The sequence below is a fragment of the Lepidochelys kempii genome, chromosome 1 (assembly GCF_965140265.1).
Source record: "Lepidochelys kempii isolate rLepKem1 chromosome 1, rLepKem1.hap2, whole genome shotgun sequence".
Taxonomy (NCBI): domain Eukaryota; kingdom Metazoa; phylum Chordata; order Testudines; family Cheloniidae; genus Lepidochelys; species Lepidochelys kempii.
The window spans coordinates 15,332,808-15,355,793 of record NC_133256.1 but is presented as its reverse complement, the minus strand read 5'-3'; the positions used below and the strand labels follow the sequence as shown (position 1 = coordinate 15,355,793).

Sequence of the window (22,986 nt, the reverse complement as noted above, 5' to 3'; positions counted from 1 at the left end):
GGAAAAAACAAGGGGAAATAGGTTACCTTGCATAATGACTTAGCCACTCCCAGTCTCTATTCAAGCCTAAGTTAATTGTATCCAATTTGCAAATTTATTTCAATTCAACAGTTTCTCGCTGGAGTCTGGATTTGAAGTTTTTTTGTTGTAATATAGCAACTTTCATGTCTGTAATCGCGTGACCAGAGATATTGAAGTGTTCTCCGACTTGTTTATGAATGTTATAATTCTTGACATCTGATTTGTGTCCATTTATTCTTCTTTGAATGGCTGGTCTCCAATGTGAGTTTTTATGTATGGGCAAATTAAGAAAGGTGTATGAGCTTAAAATGATTGTTCCGTAAGCTGTCTTCCTTTTCTGTATGCCACTAAGAGACCAACAATGAGTGTAAGAAAGAAATGGTTAGAGTCTGAACGTATACAGAGATTCATAGTGGAAATTGTGGTAGTCTATGATTAATGAAAATATGACAGCAACTGATGCAGAAGCTAAAGGATCTGAAGTTATTACTAATCTACACCTTAATGCAGCTAAATACTTGGGAGCAGTTCCTAGTGGTCATGTGGCCATCACAAAAAATACCACCTTAATTAATATATGCACTAATGCTCTTGACAGCTGGAAGAGAGGTCAAAGGCTCAGTGTGCCTGGAAGTTGAGCTCCCTTCTTATCTCTGGAAGTGATTCCTCCATGGCAGCTTGATCATAGGATCATAGAATATTAGGGTTGGAAGAGACTTCAGGAGATCATCTAGTCCAATCCCCTGCTCAAAGCAGGACCAACACCAACTAAATCATCCCAGCCAGGGCTTTGTCAAGCCAGGCCTTAAAAACCTCTAAGGATGAAGATTCTACCACTTCCCTAGGTAACCCATTCCAGTGCTTCACCACCCTCCTAGTGAAATAATGTTTCCTAATATCTATTCTAGACCTCCCCCACTGCTGCTTGTTCTGTCATCTACCACCACTGAGAACAGCCTAGCTGCATCCTCTTTGGAACCACCCTTCAGGTAGTTGAAGGCTGCTGTCAAATCCCCCCTCACTCTTCTCTTCTGCAGACTAAATAACCCCAGTTCACTCAGCCTCTCCTCATAAGTCCTGTGCCCCAGCCCCCTAATCATTTTCTTTTTGGACTCTCTCCAATTTGTCCACATCCCTTTTGTAGTGTGGGGCCCAAAACTGGACACACTACTCCAGATGTGGCCTCACCAGTGCCAAATAGAGGGGAATAATCACCCTGAATCTGCTGGCAATGCTCCTACTAATACAGCCCAATATACCGTTGGCTTTCTTGGCCACAGGGGCACACTGCTGACTCATCCAGCTTCTCGTCCACTGTAATCCTCAGGTCATTTTCTGCAGAACTGCTGCTTAGCCAGTCGGTCCCCAGCCTGTAGCAGTGCATGGGATTCTTCCTTCCTAAGTGCAGGACTCTGCCCTTCTCCTTGTTGAACCTCATCAGATTTCTTTTGGCCCAATCCTTCAATTTGTCTAGGTCACTCTGGACCCTATCCCGACCCTCCAGTCTGTCTGCCTCTCCCCCCAGCTTAGTGTCATTTGCGAACTTGCTGAGGGCGCAATTAATCCCATCGTTGAGATCATTAATAAAGATGTTGAACAAAACCGGCTCCAGGACTGACCCCTGGAGAAGCTTGCACTGCTGCTGCCCAGTATTCATCTGTTTTGTGGACAAATAAAGAACCTCAGTCTTCAAGGTTTTCAGTCCTGTTCCTTTCCACAAGGCAGTGTATATCTCTCTCTCTCTCTCTTCCCTCCTCACCACCTCCCCACCGCATGCGCAAAGGGTGGTGGCCTTAACTATATGTTCCTTTCCTTACCCCCACAAACTCTCTTTCTGGAGAGCCTGCCTCACCTTACTTTGGTTCTAAAGAAATAACAAACACGGAGGGTTTTTTTCTTCTCCAGATTTGAGGTTTCTCATTGAGCTCTCTTGTTGACTTGCTCTCACCTTTTTCCTTAATGTTTTTGAGGGAAAAACACGGCTGTTTTAGTCTGAGTCATTTCAGTTAATAACACGACAGGGCAGCTTGTGATGCGAATGAAACAGGGCGGCCCGGGGGGGGGGGGGGGCAAGTGGGGCAATTTGCCCCGGGCCTTTCAGGGGCCCCCACGAGAGGTTTCGGCGGCACTTCGGCAGCGGGTCCTTCAGTGCCACCGAACACACGCAGAGTGAAGGACCCGCCTCCAAAGACCTGCCGCCGCTTCTTCCGCTCTGGGTCTTTGGCCAGCGGGGGTCCTTCCGCTCCATGTCTTCAGCGAAGTGCCCCGAAGACCCGGAGCAGAAGGACCCCTGCTGCCGAAGACCCCAGGCCCCCTGAATCCTCTGGGTGGCCCTGGAATGAAAAGGCAGCATTAATACTGTGGAATAATGTTTTTGACATGGTTCAAAGAAAAAGTAGCTAAACAAGATCCCGCTACCACAGTTATTTTCAGCTGCTGGAAAAAGTGGCTGACAAGCTAGACCTTAAAAAGGCACTAATTCTGCAGAAGTCTGGTGCACCGAGAACTAGGAACGACTGGGTTGGTTGTTATAAACACTCTCATCTGGTATTCCGACCAAACGTGTAGCTGCAGCTTTGAAACCTATAGGACTGATCTCCTTGTTGCTGACTTGAGAACAATTAATCTGTACTTTCCTACCATCGGTAGTATAGTCAAGGGTAAACTAAGGTACACAGAGTTTAGCCACTTCTCGTTTGGGGAATTGAGTTTATCCACTTCATTTTTTACCACTGCTTACAGTTCACTGTTATTCTGTCAATATCTTTCATGGACTTCGTCTAAAAATGCTTGCATATAATAAAATTAGAGTTAAATAAAAATCAAGGGCCAGAGGTATTTTCCAGTGGAGATTGAAATGAGATTGTATCATCAATTCAGATTCAAGCAGGTTGTTCTAGTTGGCAGGAGCTGTAGAGGAGAAGTATGTTTCACACAAGTAGGGGTAAGATTGTATAGAAGGAAACCAATGCTAGAGGAGGGTGGGAGAGGTGTGTGAAAGTAACTGGAAAAATCCATAGTGGAATTTAAAAACTGATGGCAATTTCAAGCTGGAAATGAATGGGGAGCCAGTGGAGTAGTATGAGGCTGGACCCAGTCAAGATCACAACCTTCCCGTTAGAGGCTTAAAGATTGAGGTTTTCCTGTGACTAGAGTGGTTGATTTTGTTCACTCAAGGTTGCACTTTGTTTGAACAAACATACCTTTTGGAAATGTGACAGTGGGTCTGTGCATTTTCATTTTAACAGAATAAAGCGTATGGCTGTTTTCTTCTTTGCAGAAAGTGGTGATTACACAGATTACAGTGATGATGATTACCTGGAAACTAGGCGGAGAAGATCAAGGCGGAATCAAAAGAGACAAGTTAACTATAAGGAGGATTCAGAAAGCGATGGCTCACAGAAAAGTGTTCGATATGGAAAGGAGCTAAGACGACTTCATAAACGGAGGCTTCCCAGTTCAGACAGTGAAGGTAAAACAAGCACTCCACCATTTGCAGGAGCTGATGTGTGAGTGATAGTGGAAAGGGAGAAATACGGGGCATAAAGTGAACACAAGATTTGCATTTAGTCAGAGATACACAGAGAATTCTTTTCTGAGATCCTTGATATTTCCCAAAATCTAAATGTATCCTTGTGATGCACCCTATCAATTTATATAACAAGGCATTATTACTGCTATTTGTCAAATTTCATGCTTTCCCTTATCTTGACTTCCTGGTGTGAAATTACTCCATCTGGTAGTTAAATGTTGGGATTGCAAAGGAGGAAATGCGGTTATTGTGGAGGACAGGAGTATTTGTCACACTTCAGTTGTGGTCATTAAAGATCCCACAGCCCTTTCGTAAGAGTAAGGGCGTTAACCCTGGTGTCCTGGTTGTATCCAAATTTAGTAATTTTGTTCTGTCCCCCTAAATATGCCTGTAGTTGTAATTAAAACTTTAATAGAATCATAGAAATGTAGAGCTGGAAGAGACCTCGAGAGGTCATCTAGTCCAGTCCCCTGTGCCGAGGCAGAACCAAGTAAACCTAGACCATCCCTAACAGGTGTTTGTCCAACCTGTTCTTAAAAACCTCCAGTAATGGGGATTCCGCAACCTTGTTTAGCAGCCTATTCCAGAGTTTAACTACCCTTATAGTTAAAAATGTTTCCTAATATCTAACTCTGGCTGCAGATTAAACCCATTACTTCTTGTCCTACCTTCAGTCAACATGGAGAACAATTGATCACTGTCCTCTTTGTAACAGGTCTTAACATATGGGAAGACTCTTATCAGGTCCCCCCTCAGTCTTCTTTTCTCATGACTAACCATGTCCAGTTTTTTTAACCTTTCATCATAGGCCGGGTTTTCTAAACCTTTTATCATTTTGTTGCGCTCCGCTGGACTCCCTCAACTTCGTCCACATCTTTCCTAAACTGTGGCACCCAGAACTGGATCCAGTACTCTAGCTGGGGCCTCATCAGTGCTGAGTAGAGCAGAAGTTAACCTTCCATGTCTTTCATATGAGACACTCCTGTTAATACATGTTGGAATGGCATTAATCTTTCATATCACATTGCTGACTCATATATTCATTTTGTCATCCACTCTGTAACCCCCAGATCCTTTTCAGCAGTGCTACCACCTAGCCAGTTATTCCTCTTTTTGTAGTTGTATGTTTGGTTTTTATTTTCTAAGGGTATGTCTTCACTACGTGCCAGATCGGCGGGCGGCAATCGATCCAGCGGCGATCGATTATCGCATCTAGTCTAGATGCGATAAATTGACCCCCGAGCGCTCTCCCGTCGACTCCTGTACTCCGCCACTGTGAGAGGCACAGGCAGAGTCGACGGGGGAGCAGCAGCAGTCGACTCACCGCGGTGAAGACACCATGGTAAGTCGATCTAAGTACGTTGACTTCAGCTACGTTATTTACGTAGCTGAAGTTGCATAAATTAGATCGATTTCCCTCTCCCGCCCCCAGTGTAGACCAGGGCTATGTGAAGTACTTTGCACTTATCTTTATTAATTTTTATCTGGTTGATTTCAGAGTAATTTTTCTAATTTGTCAAGGTTGTTTTAAGTTTTAGTCCTGTCATCCAAAGTGCTTGCAACCCCTCCTAGCTTGAGGTCTTTTGCAAATTTAATAAACATGCTCTCCATTTAATTATTGCAGTCATTAATGAAAATATTGAATAATACCAGACCCAGGACTGACCCATTGGACCCCATTAGATACATCCTCCCAGTCTGACAGTAAACCATTGATAACTACACATAGAGTACAGGCTTTCACGCTGTGGTACACCCACTTTCACAGTGATTTCATCTAGACCACATTTCCGTCGTTTGGTTATGAGAATGTCATGTGGGACTGTGGGACAAAAGCCTATCTAAAATCAAGATTATACCATGTTTTCTGCTTCCCTGTATCCGTTAGGCCAGTAACCATATCAATGAAGGAAATTAGGTTTGTTTGGCAAGATTGGTTCTTCTTCGAGTACTTGCTCATGTTGATTCCAATTAGGTGTGTGCGCGTTTTTTAGGTGTGTGCGGAAGGTTTTTCCCCTAGCAGTACCCGTTGGGTCGGCTCAGGCGCCTGGAGTTGCGCCTCCATGGTGCCATACTTTGGGCCCCGCCGACCCGCCGCCATTTCAGTTCCTACTTACTGCCTGCGACGGTTAGCCGGAAAGCTCATTTGCTCTTGCTTCGGCAAGCCTTCTCCCGAGTAGTCCTCAGAATGTCTTTCTGTAAATAGTTAAACCAGTTAGCTAGTAGCTGTAGTTAGTCAGTCATTATATAGCTAGATTCCAGTGGGGAATTATTCTGGGGGACCTCCCCCCCACTTCCCTACCCCACCCCCCGGTACTGGGGCATGCCCCGGTCCCCTTGGTTTAAACGCTGCAGAGCTTACAACAAGCCTATGCCTAGGAGCGGCCCCCACACTTCCTGCTTGAAGTACCTGGGGGAATCGCATCAGAAGGACCATTGCAAGATCTCTAGGGGATTTTGCCCCAGGACTCAAAAAGAAAGCCACCAACGGTTGAAGATCCTTCTGATGGAGGCCATCCTCCATCCCTACTTGGAACCGACTTCGGCCGAACTGATGCCTAGCACCTCAGCATTGGTGCGCAGTGCTCCGACGTCGACACGGGAAACTTTGGTACCGAGAAAGGACTGGGATAGAGATGCTCAGCACCAACAGAGCTCGCTGCACAGGGGCTCCATGCATGGCAGAGTGCAGCACCGTTCCCAATCCCCGGTGCCCCTCAAGAAAAAGAAGCTGTATCGGGGGTGCTCACCTACGCTGAGGCCGGGACAGAAGGACTCTGGCACAGTGGGACCCGCATTGGGCCACGTAAGTGCAGCACCACCTAGCCCGGCGCCGTTGACTCCTGCCCCAACAAGGGGTCAGTGGAGTCCAACTCCTCAGGACTCCCCTCCCCGGGAGAGTCACGGAGAGGCTTTGCAGCTGCCCACCACACCAGAGATCTTTAAGGCAGCGAGAGAGCTCATCACCTTCACAGCACTGCCTTCCCCGCCCAGGCGAGACAGGGCACCAAGCTCAAGGGAAATGGCACCCCCAAGACTCTTGGTGTCGTCCCGAGGCAAGCCAGTGATGGTACCACATCCATCACCATCATCTGGTCCACCAGTCCCAGGTACCTTCTGGCAACAGACCAGCAGGGAAGCCGCAATGGTCACCAATCTCCCAGCACGGCTCCACAGCACCGGTGGGCACTGCTCTCCCATGGTCCTCCCAGAGTGAGACCTCCCAATTGGATTCAGAGGTGGAATCCTTTGTGTCCAGGTGGACCCAGCACAGATCGGAGCGCAGACACTCAAGGTTGGACAGGGAGAGACAGCAATTTCGCCCGATGCCATGGCCCGTGCAATGGCGAGCTCTAGCCCAATGGCTGTTTTGGACCCCCTCAGCGTTTCATCAAAGCCAGGGATCCTATTCCAGGAGGTCAGTGTTGGTAGCTTCAGAAAACCATGCACCTCCCCCATCTCCCTTGGTGCAGGACCAGCCATCCCACACGCTACTGGTCGCCACACAGGCCAGGAGCAAGAGCTGGTTCCAGGTAGAACCTCGTCATCTTCATCATCAGATGAGACAGTGGCTGGTACCTCCACAGCTCCTGGACTCGAGGACAGTAGGGTCCACCAGCAGCTCCTGAAGAGAGTGACCCAGAAGCTGGGGCTCCAGGTCGAGGAGGTCTCTGAGTCATCAGACCCCATGGTGGACATCCTGGACCCCTGAGGACCCTCCCAAGTTACCCTGCCGCTCATTAAAACCATACAAGATACCACAAGAATGCTGCTGCAAACCCCCATCTCCCTGCTCCTGGTGGTGAAAAGGACAGAGAGGAAATATTTTGTTCCCTCTTAAGGGTTTGAACACTTTTATTCACACCCACCACCAGACTTGTGGCAAACGAATGAGAACGGCAAGGGCACCAAGGTCCATCACCTAAAGCCCGAGATGCAAAGAATCTGGACCACTTCGGGAGGAAAGTCTATTCTACCAGGGGGCCCCAGCTTTGGATTTCAAACCACCAGGTGATCCTTAGCAGATATAGCTTCAGTTCCTGCGGGGCTGTGTCAGAATTCACTGAGCTTCTGCCAGAAGAATCAGAGGCAGAGTTTTCCACCTTGGTGGAGGAGGGCAAACTTGTGGCACGGGCTCCGCTACAGGCAGCCCTAGATGTTGCCCATTCAGCCGCTTGGACCATGTCTTCAGTGGTGGCCATCTGGAGGAGCTCCTGGCTGCAGGCATCAGGGCTCCCGTATGAGGTCCAACAGACATCCAGAACCTCCCATTTGAGGGCTCGACCCTCTTCTCTGAGAGACTTGCGGCTTCATAGCCTTAAGGACTCGAGCCACTCTCAAGTCCCTGGGCCTCCATATTCCATCTGTGCAGCGGAGGCATATTAAGCCCCAGCCCCTGCCTTGATTCTACTAACAGACTTTGGTAGAATCAAGGTAGGGGCTGGGGCTTAAAATGCCTCCACTGCACAGATGGAATATGGTGGCTCAGGGACTTGAGAGTGGCTCTTGAGTCCTTAAGGCTATGAAGCCGCAAGTCCTCTGGTTCAAAATAAGCCTTTTGAAGGTGCGCCCAAGGGCGATGTACCAGTTCAGACACCGGATCCAACTTCCCATCCTTTTCGTGTCAGCTGTCTCACTTCTACCATGTGTGGGCCTGGATCACGTCAGATTGCTGGGTGCTCCGCACGGTACTCCCAGGGGAATTCTGTGCCCTGCGGGGGGCACAGAATGCATACCGTGCGCAGATTTCTTTGCTCCCCTCATTTTAATCCCCGGGCACGTTTGCTGGGAGCAGCCAGCAGCAGAGCGCAGATCACCCTGGAGGGGAGGAGGGAGGCTGGTCAAGGAGGTGGGGTTGGTGCCTGCCTGCATGTGGAATGAGTGAGCAACCAGACGCTCTCTGTCCCTCTGGTTGCTGTTGCTGCACCCTGGGCTTGGAGGGATAGGGCTGTGTGAAGCAGGCTCTGTCCCTAAGGCAGAGCAGAAATGTAACAACTAAACTGGCAGGCTGCTAATGTTCCCATTGTTAGTTAATTGTAGTCAATTAAGACTCCTTTACTTTGCCAGGTGGGGTAAAGGAGCCTTGTTGTAAATGACAGTAAGGGAATCCTCAGCTAGGAAGGGCTGTGTGGGCTTTCTCGCTTTTTTTTCCCTCTGCCAGAGAGGCACAGGGGGGTCAGATTACAGCTCAGGATCTATTTTACTTACCCATTTTTAAAAATGCGGGACCGTGATTAGCAAAACTGTGTGACTTTCTTGTGTGAAAGTCTGAGCAATTTAAAGCGTCATTCTACTTTACAGAACACCAAACAACAAAATAAAAGTCATGTAATCTAAATGAAAATCCAGGATAACTGGAATGCAGGGTCTTGGTTACCAAGTATTTGTAACTTAATTTTCATGTGTTTAGGAAATGCTGTACGGTTAGTATGATTTTTTTTTCTCTGTACGGTAGTTTAAATAAATTACCAAAATAAGTGAAACTGGTGTGATTATATGGCATTATTTTGACAAATAAAATTTGCAGAATTTTGGATTTTTTTGGTGCAGAATTCCCCCAGGAGTAGCATGATAGAACTGGGATATTCTCTCCTGTTCAGCTCCCGGTCCTTGCCTTTGGCTTGTCAGCAGCACCTTGGGTGTTCACCAAGTGCTTGGCAGTTATGGCCACTTTTTTTGCGGAAGTGCCAGGTGCAGGCGTTTCCATACCTCAACAACCGGCTGATCCAGGACCGCTCCAAAACACAAGTGGAGGCACATGTAAGCCTGATAAGAGCAACATTCAATGACCTTGGCCTTCTACTGAACATGCAGAAGTCAACCCTGTCCCCTGTTCAGAGGATAGAATTCATAGGGGCAGTGTTGGACTCAAGACAGGCCAGAGCATCTCTACCAGAGTCACGGTTTCAGACCCTTTGTGACATCATACAAGGTCTCAGACAATTCCCTACCACTACGGCAAGGAATTGCCTGAAGCTCCTCAGCCACGTGGCCGCCTGTACTTATGTAGTGCAGCATGCCAGACTGAGGCTCCAACCCCTTCAGGCGTGGCTAGCCTAGGTTTATTGACCAAACGGGGACAGTCTAGACAAGGTAGTCACTCCTTCCCAACCAGTTCTTGAGTCTCTTCTGTGGTGGTTCAACCCGCAAGCTGTGTGTGCGGGCATTCCCTTCTGCAGACCTCAACCATCTCTTTCCCTGGTCACAGACATGTCAGCGATGGGGTGTGGAGCGCATCTGGGGGAGCTCAGGACTTCAAGCCTCTGATCCCACGCGGAGCTCTTACTTCACATCAACGTCAGGGAGCTGAGGGCAGTCCGTCTGGCATGCCAGACCTTCCAAGCTCACTTGGAGGGGAGATGTGTATTAATCATGACAGACAGACAGCAATATTTTATATTAACAGACAGGAGGGAGCATGCTCATCTCCCTTGTGCCAGGAACAGTCCCTCAAACTGTGGGACTTCTGCATAGCCCACTCAATACACTTGGAGGCACCTTATCTTCCTGGAGTTCAAAATGAGTTGGCAGACTATCTCAGCAGGTCCTTTCACAACCACGAGTCGTCCATCCACCCAGTGTCATGAACACCATCTTCCAACAGTGGGGAATTTCCCTAGATAGACCTGTTCGTGACAGGACACACTACGAAGTGTCTGCTTCTTCCTGAGTCACACCCTGGGCTCAATCACGGTCACATTCCTTCTTCCTTGGAAGGATCACTTCCTTTATACATTTCCACCCATTCCACTCGTTCACAAGGTGCTAATCAAGATTCGGAGGGAAGAAGCCTCGGTAATATTGATAGCTCCAGCCTGGCCCCATCAGCACTGGTATGTGTCTCTTCTAGAGCTGTCAGTGGAAACTCCGATCACTGTACCGCTGCTCCTGGACCTGATAACTCAGGACCATGGCCGTCTTCAGCACCCCAACTTCGAATCTCTCCATCTCATGGCTTGGAAGCTCTATGGCTAAACCCAATGGAGTTTGCTTGCCGTGTTCCAGTTAGGGAAGTCCTCCTTGGCAGTAAGAAACCATCCACTAGGGCCACCTACCTAGCCAAATGGAAGAGATTCACAATTTGGTCAGCGCAGAAACACATGTCTCCTACACACTCAACAATACCTCTTATCTTGGACTGCCTTCTGCACCTGAAGCAGCAAGGGCTTTCTATTTCATCAATAAAAGTCCACTTGCCTGCCATTGCCGCGTTTCACCCAGGCGTGGTGGGCTAGTCGGTCTTTGCCAACCCAATATTTGGATGCTTTCTTAAACACTTAAGTACGACAACCGATCCCACCCTGGGACCTTAACCTGGTTCTTTCCAGACTAATGAGGCCCCCCTTTGAACCACTCGCGACATGCTCCTTGCTCTTATGTATCATCGAAGGTAGTGTTTCTGTTGGCAATAACATCTACCAGGAAGGTATCCTAGCTTAAGGCCCTAACATCTGAGCCTCCTTACACCGTCTTCTATAAGGACAAGGTTCAGCTTCGGCTGCACCCTGCCTTCCTCCCGAAGGTCATCTCCCAGTTTCATGTTAATCAGAATATTTTTCTTCCAGTCTTTTACCCTAAGCCACACGCAAACAGCCAGGAACAGAAACTTCGCTCTTTGGATGTTCGCTAGGTGTTAGCCTTCTATATCGAACAAAGCCATTTTGGAAATCTACCCAACTATTCATTACAGTAGCAGACAGAATGAAGGCGCTCCCAGTCTCTTCTGAAAGAATTTTGTCACGGATTACATCTCCATGTCTGGAGAAAATACCTGCCCCCACGTTGACAGTGCACTCCATGAGGGGTAAACAGTGAGGTGGCAAAATCTGCATAAGATACAAAACTACTCAAGATAGTTAAGTCCAAAGCAGACCGTGAAGAGCTACAAAAGGATCTCACAAAACTGGGTGACTGGGCTACAAAATGGCAGATGAAATTCAATGTTGATAAATGCAAAGTAGTGCACATGGAAAAACATAATCCTAACTATACATATAAAATGATGGGGTCTAAATTAGCTGTTACCACCCAAGAAAGAGATCTTGGAGTAATTATTGATAGTTCTCTGAAAACATCCGCTCAATGGCAGTGGCAGTCAAAAAAGCGAACTGAATGTTGGGAATCATTAAGAAAGGGATAGACAATAAGACAGAAAATATTATATTGCCTCTATATAAATCCATGGTATACCCACATCTTGAATACTGTGTGCAGATATGGTCTCCCCATCTCAAAAAAGATATATTGGAATTGGAAAAGGTTCAGAAAAGGGCAATAAAAATGGTTAGGGGTATGGAACGGCTTCCATATGAGGAGAGATTAAGACTTGGACTTTTGAGCTTAGAAAAGAGACAACTAAGAGGAGATATGATAGACGTCTATAAAATCATGACTGGTGTAGAGTAAGTAAAATGGAAGTGCTGTTTACGCCTTCTCATAACACTAGAACTAGGGATCACTAAATGAAATTAATAGGCAGTAGGTTTAAAACAGAAGGAAGTATTTTTTCACACAATGCACAGTCAACTTGTGGAACTCCTTGCCAGAGGATTTTGTGAAAGCCAAGACTATAACAACAGGGTTCAAAAAAGAACTAGATAAATTCATGGAGGATAGGTACATCAGTGACTATTAGCCAGGATGGGCGGGAATGGTGTGAATGGGAAGCTGGGAATGGGCGACAGGGAAATGGATTACTTGATGATTACCTGTTCTGCTCATTTCTTCTGGGGGACTTGGCATTGGCCACTGTCGGAAGACATGATTCTGAGCTAGGTGGACCTTTGGTCTGACCCACTATGGCTGTTCTTATGTTTCAAAGCGCAGGCACTGTGTGTCAAGTTGGGCATCCATAATTAGAAGATATTTTGGCAAGTGTTGGCCTAAATTTATAAAGTGCTGTAGGATCCTTCAGGATCAAAGGAGCTTGACTGTATTATACAAGCTTATTGTCTTTTACAAACTGAGCCTTAAAATGTAATTTGCATTCTCTTCCCGTAAATTGGTTGTAGAGAGAACATCTCTGCCAAGAATCTGCTATATAATACAATAGCCTCACTGGGAACTTCAGTCCTTTGACTCCTAGACTTTTGGCTTGCCAATGGTTAAATAATAGTATTTGTTCTGTGAAATAATTTGCATAGTATTAAATTTGTTACAGGCTTTTTGTGCAGTAAAAACAGCACAGCGATACCATTGGTATTCTCCCCAGGCATATCAAAGTACAGTGTGTAACAGTGTCACTGGATATATAATTACCTGGCAGATTTATTGTGGAACTGTGTGAGAGACTGCTTAGCTGTGTGAAAGACTTGCCTGTTGTAAACTTCCTGTGCAACAAACGTACTTTCAGATGGCCGTGTACATGCATTCTGGGTAGTTCAAGATGGCCCAATGAGTCAAACTGCTTGGTGTTTGATTTTCTGTCCCAGCCTCTTCTTCCCCAGACTAGCAGAAGCTACAAGTGCTGAGGGGCTATAGCATACTCTCCCTATACAGGGAAAAGACATTACATTATATAGTAGCAAACCCTCCAGCTGAAATTTAAGGCAGTGTTGATGAGCTTTGAAAGGAGTCCTACAATTCTCTTTGGGAAGGCTTATGGCCATAATTTGGGCTCTCAGTGTCTGGAAGAGTGTAAAGTGGGTGTTAAGGGATTAGGAATAAACTTTCTCCACAACTCCCCTGAATGCATATTGTTACATAATTATCCATTATGTGGGATTACACCATCCCCTCAAGCTGTCAGTGTCAGAAACAAGATACCAAGCAAGATGGGCCACTAGTCTGATCTAATATGGCAGTTTCTATTTCTTTTATTTTATGTGTGAGTACGCTAACAAAGTTTCAGAATTGGTGTGAGAGGGGAGGGGCGGCAGGGTGCAAGACAGAAAGGATTGACATTTCAGAAGAGAGGGATAAAAGGGACAATATAAAGAGCAATTGTGAATGTTTTGCCTGCCGTCAGATTTTGCTAACGGCTTTAAGTCTGTTCCTCATTCCAGAGAGCTACATGTCCAAGAACTCTGAAGATGATGAACCAGCAAAGGAATCAAAGCAGTCTATTCGAAAACGTAGCCGAAGCACAGATGAATACTCAGAAGGAGAAGAGGATGGGGATGAACCAGAGGAGGGGAGACCTGTCCGCAAACGGCTGAATCGAATTGAAACAGATGATGAAGATAACTGCGACAATGCGAACAAAGATGCAGAAAAGCCTGCACCTGCAAATAAGCCATCAGCACCTCATGCTCCTCATGACAGCACCAAGAAGCCCTGCTACCGGATAGAAAGTGATGATGAAGATGACTTTGATAATGTAGGGAAAGTAGAAAGTCCGTTGGACTACAGCCTAGTGGACTTGCCTTCCACCAATGGACAGAGCCCAGGTAAAACTATTGAGACCTTGATTGGCAAACCAAGTGAGAAGACTCAAGCCCCCAAAGACAGCACAGCCAATGCCACCCTGGCACCCAATGGGACAGGGGGTGGGCAGGAGGTAGTAGGGCCAGAGGAAGAGGAGGATGAACTTTTGAGAGTGACTGACCTTGTTGATTACGTCTGTAACAGTGAACAGTTATAAGACTTTCTTCCATTTTTGTGCTAATTTATTCCACGGTAGCTCATACCAGCGGGCCAGTTATTAAAAGCTGTTTTATTTTTCCTAAAAGACTCTCCACTACAGTATCACTTTTTAGAAGCAAGAATTTCACCAGTTCTGCAGTCTTTCTGTGAAGTGACCAGTTTTGAACTTTGAAGATAAATTGCTGTAAAGTCCCTCTTAATTTTTTTCTCTCCTTCCAAGTCCATGGTCCTGGGTAATTTCATTCACAAAAACCTTATAACAACAAGAGATTTGTATATTTTTGACTTTATATTTCCTGAAAGCATACAAATTTGTTGAAATGTGTGGCCTATGAAAGCATTCCAAATCGGTCTGGGCCCAAAACGTAACTGGGGCAGGGGGCAGTGGGAGGCGGGAATGGGGGTGTGTGTGCAGAAACACTTGTGCTCTAGCTTTTTCATATGAGATATATATTATATTTAAATGTTCACAACTTAGATTACAATTTAACAGACAAGTTTAAAAATTAATGTCTCTACTGTTGCATTTTGTGAGTTGTAGGTTAACATACATAGCTCATTTTAGTAACCACCTTCATGAAAGCAGCTTGATTTAAGACTGGAGATAACCACGGTAAATAAAGAGGCCGAGAAAGTACAATAAACAAGAACTCTAGTATCCATTTTGACTTGCAGAGTTTCCTGATAAACATCCTTTAAAGTGTTTGTACAGTAAAGTGTACTGTAATGAAGTTTTGACGGTTGAAACGTGCCAGCAATGAATTTATAAAACAGGTTTTCCGTGCATATTTCATCAGATGGCCTTTAATGTACAGTATCTGGTGGGAGGGAATCTCAGTGTGAAGTTAGTTTGTAAGTGGGATGATACCATGTGAGTGCTGTAAACTTTTACAGATGCCAGAACCACTGTATAAAGTAACTGCCTGGCCATTTGAGTTTTAAACCATATATCAGGGTATTTTGAAAGGAATATGTTTGTACATACTGCATTGACCACAGGATTACAGCACATCTGATGATGGAGGGATTTTCAAATAAACCTTGACTGGTCCATTCATGCCCCTAATATCTACTTCAAATTGAAGTAAACAAATGGAGCAGTTTTCCTTTTGGAGGTTTTCTGTTTTGGATTTGCGTGTTTCTGTTTTGATTTACTTATCTGCCTGGATGTACTAGCAGGTTTTGAATGTAGTGTTGGCCTTTGGCCATTAGAATTTTCTTAAAATACATTTTAATAGTTGTCATGTGACCAACTGATTTCAAGAAGGCAGTATTTCTGGGAGAAAATGCTTGACTCCAAGACAATATCTCATCACTTTGAGTGGCATATACTTTAGCTCAAGTATATAGATTTTTTTTTAACAGTTTATTTGGCACATAATAGACAGTGAAGCTGAAGTTTGTTTTGGATAGCACTCAGTTTTCTCTTCGCTCTTAATTAAGATGCAGGCTGTAAAGTTTATACATGTTGTAGCCCACAGCTAAAACATAGCTGCCAAATGTTGAAATCGAATAAGGTCACATCTATTAAACCTTTTGCGCTGAGATTTGGATCTCCCCCCCCCCCCCGGTGTTATGTCCATTGCCGGCAATGGATACACCAAATTTGCTGCTGGCACCAAGGAGAGAATTCTCCTTCCTACCCCCATCCCCACCTCCTCAATGTCGTATTGACGAGTCAGTCAGTAGTTAAGCACTTCTATTTCATTGTAATAAAGCTGGCATTAGGCCTTTACTAAATACCTCTCTAGAAAACCTAGATCCAAAAATACCTACCTTCTAGCCTTGAAAGTCCTTGTTTTTGTTTTTCCCCTCTGTCCATGTTAGTTCTGTAGAACCGACTGCATTAATGTTATTTCATTGGAATTCTAGCAGTTCATATATCCTCACATATAAAACTAGAACCATCAAAGCTGCAAAAGGTTAGGACCCCTCATCGTTTGCTATGGTAAGCAAGGTTTGTAACTTAAGAAAATGAGAATTCACTCTTTCTTTCCCAATGAGTTTATTCCATTTGAATTTTTAAACAACGAATTATTTCCACCATGTCAATTGATAGTTAACAGGTTTCATTAACAGATGTTTAAACAGGGTAGTGCGAAAAGCCAGAGAAGTTTAGAAAGTGTTCTTAAAAGCCTATGTAGCATTTTAAGCTACTACACAGTATATGCTTTTTTTTTCCCCCTTAGGTGATGCAACAATGTAGTGCTGCTACATTTCTAATATACTTGTGTTTCAAATGATCAATGACATGTGGCTCCCATTTTTCAATGTTAGTAACTGTGCATTTTTAATATTTGCAATGCAAACTGTCTGATTCACATATGCAATACTCTGCAGCCAAGACTTCTGTTTTGTTTAGGCAGTGCCATAACCCTTTTGCTCTCTGACTTAGCCTTTTAGTATCTGATCAGTGCTGTAGCAAACATTCTTGCTATTGCATTAACTCTAAATTATAGACACGTAGCGGGCAACTAATTTCAATGTAAGAAAAATACAAAAGAGTTGGAAGTATTGGATATGCAACCAGAGGAAAAAAATCAAATATTGTGGCTTAATTGTGGGAATGATGTAAAAGCAGACAATATCATAAAGTCCAGTCAGAACACTGGAACAGATGATCCAGTTATTTTTCAGGTACTGTCAGTTCTGAAAATATGTACATGACTTTGACACTGCTCGGAGCTTTACTTCCTGTATGTCAGTTTTGTAGACTGACCTTCTATTTGATTAAGAAAAAGTCATCTCTGGTGTTAATGTCATCCCAAAGAGTCCAAGCCTGAAACTCTCTTATACAGGCAAAGCTCCCTTTTATATCAATGGGAATCATATCTGAGTAAAGACTGCAACATTTGGCTCAAAGAGAGGGCTACATTTTCAACACGCTCCCAATCCCCAGTTTTGAAGATTTTCTGCTTGATGGGAAATGTATAGTATCTTCTTTGGGAAATGGCACTTCTTGATAAGAGCACAAGTGACCCCTAGTCAGATGTTAAGAATATTTTCATTAGTCCACACTATGGAAATGTCTTCCAGTTGATTTAGTGTCATTTGCAGATTGTGTTCTACTGTAATCTTGGTAAGGAATGAAGTGCAATGTTTTTGGATTATGTTAATGTCCACAATGAATACCAATCTTCAGCTGTGGCTTAAGTTAATAAGCAAAAGATCAAATAATTTTAGAAACACAATGGAGACTTGCCTTGGGTTATTTAACAGAATAGTTCCAATTGGAAAAGAATAAGCAGATATCAATCCTATATGTAAGGATTTGATTACACAAACAGCTACCCATCAGGTTGTGACTAAAAGTTGCTATACGGGTATTGCAGATTTTTAAGTTGAACATTGTTTAGTGCAGAACTGACTGGGAAGAAAGTTAATTAAGTGCAGTTTAGGTTTTAAGCAGCATTGTAGAGTGGAGGAAGGTACAAGTTGAGGGAATGAAATGAGGGATGGAAATTTCTAATCCATTTCACAAAGAGAAGAGTAATATTTGCTGGCTTGCAAACCACTTGTATGAGCATTGGTGTCAAAAGTGTACAGTAAATTCACTTCACTCTAAATCGATGTGATGGATTACATTAACAAAGCCCGTAATATAGTAAGAACTTCACCATGGCTGTTTTTGTCGTCTTTGATTCTTCTAAATGAGTGTATTCCTGGTTTTAAAAAACAAATGTAGACACAGTTTATGTCTCTTTGTTTAATTATGAGTACAGGAAGATCAATACTAAACAATGAACTCTTTGAGCATTTGATAGTTGATTCAGAGCTGTGCACATTAAATTACGTGAACAGATTGACACGTTTTCTTTATCTAATGGCTTTTGCATTGTAACTGCACTTGAGAAGAACAGTGATGCTTTTTTCTATATTTTATGTTTATAAGGTATGTCACTGTCTTTAAGACTATCCTTTTGGATTAAGGTGCCTCAGTTGCTCTTCTGCTAATGGAAGTTGGCTTGTATTCCATTTGCTTCTGTTTTGTCTTCACTGTGTCTGAACACCTCATGAGAGACTGACTTATTCAGAGAACCTCAGGCAGCATATATGTTCATAAAAGAAAAAATCTTTGCATGGCAGTCCATTTGTTCTAATTTATCTTAGTATCTTTATCATTTGAACTATGTGACTATCCAAATGCTGTAGTAGTTCAATAATTCTAATAGTACACTGTCAGGGTGTCCATTACAAACCTCTGTTTTCATGCATTTCTAATTTTGCATTGAAAGCTCTTCAGCATGAAGACTTGGCCCAACAGTCACTTTTTAAAACTTGCTTCCAATCACACAGTTTCACAAACTAGCTTTCTTAAAAGTAAACAAGATAAAGGCACCTGGGTTTTTTAAATCCCCTTTGTATACATTAATTAAATAATATTTTGCAGTCATGCTAGTCCAAAAATGGTCTAATCAAGATATGTGTCAACTGGCTCAAAATGGCACTCTTTAAGCCTTGAAAAAGTGATTGTGAAACATGTGCAGTGACTACTGTTCACAGGTTTGTATTATAGATTTTAATATACAGGATGCATCCTATGTGCGTATTTATGTAAGAACACTTCCAGTCCATTGGGTAAATAAAACCTTTAAAAAATTGTATATAAATAAATATTAAATCCTTCAAACAGAAACAAATCTTTACTGGAAAAAAACCTATACTGAATGGAGAGGGAAGAAAGAAAGCAGTTCATGTTAAGTAGTCCTGGTCTGCAAGTCCTTACGCACAGGTTTGTCTATGGAAGTCATTAAGACTGCTTTTAGCAATAAAGGTTTGCAGGATTAGGACTAGAATTCTTGACGCAATCTAGGAAATCCTGGCTGCCAATCTTAGCTTTTGTGTTTCACCCCTCACCTGGGGTGATATGTTGCTTTTAACTGTTTTGGAAGGCAGGAAATATGAAGTGAGCAGAGAGAGGCCTTAATTTTAATTGAACTAATGTTTGCAATATGTATTGACCTAAATTTTCAAAAATTACGAATGATTTTGGATGCCTCCATTTTTGGGTGTCCAGTCAGAGACATGTTAAAGACGCCTGACTTTTCAGAAACAGCAGAATACTCACTCACTGAAAATAAGGCCCCTTTGTCTCCTGTTGGACAACCAAAAATTGAGACACTGAAAATCATTAGTCCCTTTTTGAAAATTAAGTCACTTACTAAGCTCTTTTTATAGCATCAGTATAACTCCTTGTTTGAATGACAGAATTCCAAACAGCAAAAAACAAGGTTGCATGGGAATTGAAATAATTGCCCAAAGCTTCAGAGTAATTTAACTTATTTGTACATTCCAAAAAAATTATATTGCTTATAACAATACTTAAATTATGTACAGTTTCTGAAGGAAAGAGTAGAACACTCTAAAGTAGGTAATAGATTTTTACAATTGAGCATATAGTGTAAAGGCTCCAGACACAATTACAACTGTAAAAAGTCTGACAACCTGGGTTTTGAGCTATCACTCTGTAACTGCTTGCACCCAGTACCTGTTCTCATGAGCAGTAGAGACAAGGGAAATGCAGGCAGAGGGGACACATTGCTTAATAATGGTACTTGTGGCTGTAAATATATCTGAGATTGCTACAAATAACCCCAAAAGTTACTAACTAGAGCTGCAAGATTAGAGGAGGAAAACGTTGCTCTGTTTTTTCCAGTTTGTTTACTTTGTGCACTGGATAGCACTTTGTGTATAGTGAGCCTCACTGGTTCCCAGGGCTAGTCAGAAATTGTTTCCCCCTGTCGTTTTGAATGGATCTTTCAAATGGCAGTACGGGACAGGAAGAAAAAATAGCAAAATGTGATTGCAAACTCACGACCATTTGCAGAAGGGGATTCAGAAAGGCATAGTGTTGAAACAACTTGTAATTCACTCTTAAAAACTGACTATTTCAAATGGACTGTGCCCCTTTAAGACACTGAGGCTGACACCCTCTTGACCTCATTCCTGTCCCCACAGCTGCATAAAAATCTGTGTATGCTAGAAAAGGTGGTTTCCTACAACAGATGAATGAGTGCTATAGGGTAGGTGTGGATGTGGGGGGTTTTGGAGCAATACATTAGATATTTTAACACTGTTTGGCTTTGGCACAATCTGATGGAGGCCACTCTGTATGCTTATCCCTCCTCTTATGACCCAAACAGCTATGTTGATTTGTAATATTTAGCTTAGCCTGTTAGGACGTCGTAACGAATTGTTGTAGCCATGTTGGTCCCAGGATATGAGAGAGAAATGGTGGGTGAGGTAATATCTTTTATTGGACCAACTTCTATTGGTGGCAGGTGCAAGCTTTCAAACTACACAGAGCTCTTCATCGGGTGTCTGAGCTAAATACAAGTCGGGATTTTTGTTTGTAGTTAGTCCCAACTTTTTAGCTCAGGCGCTCTGCTTCCTTCCCCAGACCTGAAGAAGAGCTCCGCGTAGAACAGAAAGTGTGTACTTTCCACCAACAGAAGTTGGTCCAATAAAATAGATTACCCCACCTTGACTCTCTCAGGACTTAACAAATGATTCTACAGGAAAAAAGCTGTTCTACTGAAAGCCGTAATAGGCCTAGTACTGGCACACCATTTATTAGCTAGATGACTATAAGGTCCTTAATAGATATTAATCTGCTACTAAAGTTAATGTGGTAGAAAAGGAAATCAGATCATAAATCTTTTGCTTTTAATTTCATACTCATATTGACTCTGAAATCTTGTCTTATTCTTACAAGTACATTCATTAAAATGGTACTTCCCCCTAACTGACATTAAATTCTTTTAAATGCCAATGGTTGCTAATTTCTTTCTTGTTTCACAGTTCTCCTTTATAATACATAGCAGCTATCATATGCTTTGGTGTATAATGGCTGTCAAATGGGCATGTTCTGTGTGTTTATACCTGATGTTCATGTCTCTATTCACTGTCCCAGTAAATTTAGTACAGATTGCTTGCTAGCAGAATGGTTGTTCCAATACTCTGTGATAATTAGGTCAAAACTCCCAAATATGGTCTCTTAAATTTTAAGATATGCTTACATGAAATACAGTTTTTGTCTTACTTCTGTGTGCTGTTTAAATGTTGCAGAGAAACCTACAGTTCCTTAAAGTTTATCTCAAATTCACTGATGGCCTCATTTTTGTTTTATCTTACTCTTAAGAGGTAACATGGTAAATTTCCAAACGCTTAGCCGTTCTTTGTAGAGTTTAACCCTTGCTTTGCTTGAGTCCTAAACCTTGATTTTTAAATCTTTCTCTGAAATCATGGCTTGCTATATTTTGAAGGGAAAGGACTGAGGTGCACACACTGCATGTGTTGTGTGTGTGGAGGGGGGGAAATATGTTGAAAAAACTGGAAGTGTAATTCTTGTTGCACATAACTTGGGTGGTGCTTTCACTGTTTTGTTTCCCACCAGTAATTTCACCTGCATGTAAAACATGATACGTTAAAAACTTTAAAACAAAAGTCATGGTGGTCTCAGTGCTCAAAGGGGTTAACTGCAGTTTAATAACAGCTGATGTTTTTAGATTTGCAGTACACAACTGTTTAAATACTGTATTCCTTGTAAATGAAGTAAAAAAAAAAAATGTTAAGGCTGGTGCCAATATTTTTGTTAATGAAATGTTCATTGTTGTCTGTCACTACAGTCTGGTCAGAACTCTTTGTGTATAAGCTGGGCCTGAAGCCATTTTATAGCTTGTAGGCCTAATTGTGTAACTTTTTCTTTCATAATGTTTTTGTTATAATATCTACTGTCATTTCTTTCCTATAAATATGACATGTAAATTGTCATAATAAAAAAAATTAAATAACTTGATGATGTACAAAGTATAATGTGTTTGGGAGAAGCATGTTTGCTTTTAATTATCCTGGCACCTAAATAGCAAGGAGGGGCTTCTTTTTGTCTGACTTTAAGGTAGATAGTAGAAAATGGTTGTGCAAATCGGTCCAGCCTTTGAAAGTGACATTTGTTTGGCTACAAGTAGCAAATTGTGCTGTTTTGTTTATGGCAGTTTAGCCTGGGGGGATTTCTCTTTTTTCTTTGTATTCTGTATCTTCTAAATATACTATTTTTAAAAATAAAGATAGGGCTGTTCTGTTAGTTGATCCAGAGTGGCAAATTGAGAGACTAGCTGCTTAGGGCCAGATTTTTAAAGGAATTTAAGTAGGGTTACCATATTTGAATATTCAAAAAAAAGGACACTCCAATGAGGGGTGCAGGGGTGTATTTGCTGTGCCCCCCCGCTCCCGGCCCCCACCCCAACTCCTCCCCTTCCCTGCCCCCATTCCAACCCTTTCCCCAAAGTCTCCGCCCCCTCCCTGCCCCATTAGACCCCTTCCCCAAATCCCCGTCCTGGCCACGCCTCCTCCCCTGAGCGTACCACGTTCCCCCTCCCTCTCAGCCGTGCAAAACAGCTGTTTCATGGCGCAAGCACTGGGAGCTAGGGGGGGAAAGCGGGCACTTTCAAGTGATCAACATTCACTCTCTCTTTCTTGAATGATCAACGTTCACTCTCTTTCTTGAATGATCAACTGTTCTTTGTGGGAAAAATAATAATGGCAAAATCCCGGACATTTTTAGATATTTAAAAATTCCTCCCAGACGGCAATTTAAGAACCAAAAAGCCAGACATGTCCAGGAAAATACAGACATATGGTAATCCTAATTTAAGTGCCTGGTGTGATTTTTCAAAAGCATCTGGGGCACTTACCACCCATGGAAAGCAGTGAGTTTTAGGCATCTAAGTGCTGAAAATCCCACTAGGTGCCTAAATATCTTTAAAAATCTGGCCCTTATTGCTTTAGCTCTGCTGCCACCTGCTCTCTTTGACTAACTAGACCCATGTTTGTACAAAATCTTTGTCATT

At 43.2% G+C, this 22,986-nt stretch overlaps 1 protein-coding gene across 4 annotated transcripts in view; it reads left to right on the top strand.

Annotated features, from left to right (window-relative positions):
• Positions 1-22,986, top strand: part of RSF1 (remodeling and spacing factor 1) — a 122,854-nt gene that overhangs the window by 96,502 nt on the left and 3,366 nt on the right. For 3 of the 4 annotated variants that reach the window (XM_073335507.1, XM_073335497.1, XM_073335490.1), the window contains exons 15-16: positions 3,302-3,493; positions 13,558-21,930. In XM_073335507.1, coding sequence (XP_073191608.1) covers positions 3,302-3,493; positions 13,558-14,135 — 770 coding nt within the window. In that variant the 3' untranslated portion in view covers positions 14,136-21,930. Of the gene's footprint in view, positions 1-3,301; positions 3,494-13,557; positions 21,931-22,986 lie in introns of those variants that run through there. The other variant, XM_073335516.1, reaches the window with a different exon arrangement.